The 4,677-nt window shown below is 50.7% G+C and overlaps 1 protein-coding gene across 1 annotated transcript in view; it reads left to right on the top strand.

The window, feature by feature from the left end:
• Nucleotides 1-4,677, top strand: part of PTPRC (protein tyrosine phosphatase, receptor type, C) — a 65,834-nt gene that overhangs the window by 53,509 nt on the left and 7,648 nt on the right. The window contains exons 18-24 of the mRNA XM_014532358.1: nt 40-76; nt 170-267; nt 1,061-1,186; nt 1,737-1,894; nt 2,072-2,207; nt 2,568-2,717; nt 3,911-4,001. Coding sequence (XP_014387844.1) covers nt 40-76; nt 170-267; nt 1,061-1,186; nt 1,737-1,894; nt 2,072-2,207; nt 2,568-2,717; nt 3,911-4,001 — 796 coding nt within the window. The remainder of the gene's footprint in view (nt 1-39; nt 77-169; nt 268-1,060; nt 1,187-1,736; nt 1,895-2,071; nt 2,208-2,567; nt 2,718-3,910; nt 4,002-4,677) is intronic.

Below are 4,677 nucleotides of genomic sequence, written 5' to 3' on the forward strand. Positions count from 1 at the left end.
TCGGTTGACAATATGCCTTTGTTTGTGTCTGTTGCACAGGGTTACAAGGAGCCAAAGAAGTACATCGCTGCACAAGGTAACCCACCGACCGTCCCGGATTCTCTGTGAGGCACCGTTTTGGGGTGTGTTAAAGAAGGGGTGTCTTAGGTTGCATGTGTCCCCATCCTAGGTCCCAGGGAGGAGACCGTGGATGATTTCTGGAGGATGATCTGGGAACAGAAAGCCACAGTCATTGTCATGGTCACTCGATGCGAAGAAGGGAACAGGGTGAGGACCCAATGACTTGGGGGGGGGTGGGGAGCGGCTGGGGAGAGAGAGCGATGGGTCCCATTTCCAAAGGCCACGGTCACCTGCTTGGTGACTGAGAGATGGTTCCCTATTTTAATCAGAGGATCACTGGATCGAAACGTTTCATCTATGTATAAAAAAAATCAAATTTGTATGTGTGTACCTAGATGTCCACATGCACCTATATGTAAATGGGAATGCAGTGTCAATGCTGACTTAACTGCTGGACTTAAATGTGATTCCTATTTCTTGGAAGTATTGTTATAAGTTCTATGAGCCCATTTCACAAGTCCCTGTGAATACTTGAAACATAATGGAGCTTGGGCCCTAGCCGGTGTGGCCCAGTGGATAGAGCGTCGGCCTGTGGACTGAAGGGTCCCTGGTTCGATTCCAATCAAGGGCACATGTCCGGGTTTTGGGCTCGATCCCCAGTGGGGGGTGTGCAGGAGGCAGCTGATCAGTGATTCTCTCTCATCGTTGATGTTTCTATCGCTCTCTCCCTCTCCATTCCTCTCTGAAATCAATTTAAAAAAGAAATATATATATATAAAAGCGTAAGCGACCAACCAACCGAATGACCAGTCGCTATGATGTGCACTGACCACCAGGGGGCAGACACTCAATTCAGGAGCCAACCTCCCATGGCCGGCCGGCCCCGAACGTGCACGAATTTGTGCACTGGGCCTCTAGTGTATATATAAGAATGTTTAAAAAATCATGAATACTTGCGGTTTTGAAAACCGGAATTGTTCGTGATTATTTTAACCTGCAGAACAAGTGTGCAGAGTACTGGCCATCGATGGAGGAGAGCGCCCGGGAGTACGGAGATGTCCTTGTGAAGGTCACGGAGTACAAAACCTGCCCAGATTACATCATCCAGAAGTTCACCGTCACCAACGTGAGTTCGTTTCACTACGTCACTTTTGTCTTCGTACTGCTTGTCCAAAAATACAATCCTGGAAGATTGAGAATCGACTTATCCCTAAAGCCCACTTGCAAAGCCAGGAAAAAAAACTGTCCTTTTAGTTGATGTTGGGAAGTTTGATTCTTTGAAAATCAATAGGTTTTTAAAAACTGACTTTAGCCTGGCCGGCATGGCTCAGTGGTTGAGCATCGACGTATGAACCAGGAGGTCACGGTTCGATTCCCGGTCAGGGCACAGGCCTGGGTTGCAGGCTCGATCCCCAGTAGGGGGGCGTGCAGGAGGCAGCCGATCCATGATTCTCTCTCATCGTGGATGTTTCTCTCTCTCTCTCCCTCTCCCTTCCTCTCTGAAATAATTAAAAATACATAAAAAAAAAAGAAAAGAAAGATAATGCAACCATGGCTGAAAGAATAATTCCATGGGGAATTATTGTATGGGTCCCCTCCCCACCACCACCTTCCATTTATTTATTTTGCTTTGCAAAAATAAAATCAGCTCAAAGAACATATTCTCTCCCGACTAGAAAAAAGAGAAGATAGCCGGGCGGGAGGTGACACACATCCAGTTCACCAGCTGGCCGGACCACGGAGTGCCCGAGGACCCCCACCTGCTCCTCAAGCTGCGCAGGAGGGTCAACGCCTTCAGCAACTTCTTCAGCGGCCCCATCCTGGTGCACTGCAGGTGAGGGGCCTCCAGGGGACCCCCCAGGGCGGGGCAGGCCTCCACCCTCGGGCCACGGCCACGCCGGGGACCACCTGGGTGCATCCACTCACACTCCTCCTTCTGCTTCACCCCCGTCGCCTTGGCACCCCTTGCCCTGTCGGGACCACGCCTCCCCTGCTGTGTCTCTGTCGCCAGCGCTGGCGTGGGGCGCACGGGCACCTACATCGGCATCGACGCCATGTTGGAGGGCCTGGAGGCGGAGAACAGGGTGGACGTGTACGGTTACGTGGTCAAGCTTCGGAGGCAGAGGTGCCTGATGGTCCAGGTGGAGGTACGGCCTCACCTTTCCCTCTCTGTTCTCTCCTTCGCTGCCTGACCTCCATCTTTTGGTGATGGGATCGGTGATCGTTAAAGAGATCCAAATACTGGGCCCGGCTGGCGTGGCTCAGTGGTTGAGCATCAGCCTAGGAGCCAGGAGGTCGAGGTTCGATTCCCGGTCAGGGCACATGTCTGAGATGAAACGTGCTCATATCCCAAAGAACTATGAGAACAACTTCCAGAATATTTAAGTGTTGGAGATAACGTTTTCTTTTCTGTGCCCCGCCCCCCCATGAGGAAAGTGTAATTATTTCAATGGGATGGATAAGACCATAGATTCACTCGCGACCTGTGTTTGTCCGTGAAACCGTAGGCACAGTACATCCTGATCCACCAGGCCTTGGTCGAGTACAACCAGTTTGGAGAGACAGAAGTGAGCCTGTCCGAATTCCACCCCTACCTGTCGAACATGAAGAAGAGGGACCCGCCCAGCGAGCCTTCCCCACTGGAGGCTGAATTCCAGGTACGGACAGGGATAACGGTGATGGTAATGATGATGATGATGATGACAGTGATAACGGTGATGATGGTGATGATTATGATGATGACAGTGATAACGGTGATGATGGTGATGATTATGATGATGACAGTGATAACGGTGATGATGGTGATGATTATGATGATGACAGTGATAACGGTGATGATGGTGATGATTATGATGATGACAGTGATAACGGTGATGATGGTGATGATTATGATGATGACAGTGATAACGGTGATGATGGTGATGATGATGATGATGATGATGATGACAGTGATAACGGTGATGACGGTGATGATGGTGATGATGGTGATAACGGTGATGATGATGATAATGATGATGTGTACAGATGACCTCCATGGGGTGCTGCTTCCCATGTTGTGGGAACCACCCAGCCCCTGGGTAGACTCGCTCAAACGTAGAAATCTGATTCTACAGCCAGCGCTGTCCACCATTCCTCACTCAGCTGGTCTACAGCGAAGGCTAAAAGTAACAGTAGAGCCCTAGCTAGTGTGGCTCAGTGGATAGAACATCGGCCTGCGGACTGAAGGGTCCCGGGTTCGATTCCAGTCAAGGGCACGACAGTGATAATGGTGATGATGGTGATGATGACGATGACAGTGATAACGGTGATGATAATGATGATGATGATGATGATGTGTACAGATGACCTCCCTGGGGTGCTGCTTCCCGTGCTGTGGGAACCACCCAGCCACTGGGTAGACTTGCTCAAATGTAGAAATCTGATTCTACAGCCAGCGCTGTCCACTATTCCTCACTCAGCTGGTCTACAGCGAAGGCTCAAAGTAACTGTAGAGCCCTAGCTAGTGTGGCTCGGTGGATAGAGCATCAGCCTGCGGACTGAAGGGTCCCGGGTTCGATTCCGGTCAAGGGCACATGCCCGGGTTGCGGGCTCGATCCCCAGTGTGGGGCGTGCAGGAGGCAGCCGGTCCATGATTCTCTCTCATCATGGATGTTTCTCTCTCCCTCTGCCTCTCCCTTCCTCTCTAGAATCAATAAAAAAAATATATTTTTAAAAAGTAACAGTAGAGAAGCACAACTTTGGCTGCTAAGGCCACGGAGCATCTCGCCTTGAAACAGGCGCCTGGCTCTGGTTCGTGCTGCAAACGGGACCAAGGCCGCAGCTCCCACCGCTTCTGTTTGGTTCCCCACAGAGACTCCCGTCGTACAGGAGCTGGAGGACACAGCACGCTGGGAACCGGGAGGAGAACAAAAGCAAAAACAGGACGTCCTCCGTCATCCCGTGTAGGTGGCTCATGTCATCGTCTTCTTTGTGTCAGAGACTCGTAAGCTCTTTGGGATTTGATTCGTGGATGACACACACACACACACATGCACACACGCACACACATGCACACATGCACACACATGCACACATGCACACACATGCGCACACACACAAACGCACACACGCACACACACACATGCACACACGCACACACATGCACACTGGTCAACAGGCTATTTAAAGCGAAGGTCTAGCAATGACTCTGAACCCCAGACATTCATGATGGACTTTGGGGGGTCAACTGTGCCCACTGGTTTCTTCCCACCGATTGTCTCAGAAGTGGGGTGTCGGGGAGGGGAATGGGGGCCATGTTCTCTACCAGGTCTGTCTCACCTTCCGTTCGTCTCCGCTATTTCCCCGAGGGTAACCGGCCAAGAGCGACAATGACTTGCTTTTTCTCCCTCCTTATCACTGCGGGTGGCTAGCGCCCTGTCAACTGCCAATCATTCAGTTTCGCAGATCAAACTATGCACAGTTTTCAAGACTTGAATTCCGTTCTGCAAGCGTAGTGTTAGAACTACATCTGAAAGGGCTATAATTTTATTCAGTTGAATATACTAAAATAATAAACCGAGGAACGTGTATACTTATATGGACACAGACAATAGTGTGGTGAAGGCCTGGGGTGGGGGA

This window comes from Myotis brandtii, unplaced genomic scaffold, assembly GCF_000412655.1.
Source record: "Myotis brandtii unplaced genomic scaffold, ASM41265v1 scaffold888, whole genome shotgun sequence".
Classification (NCBI taxonomy): Eukaryota; Metazoa; Chordata; class Mammalia; order Chiroptera; family Vespertilionidae; genus Myotis; species Myotis brandtii.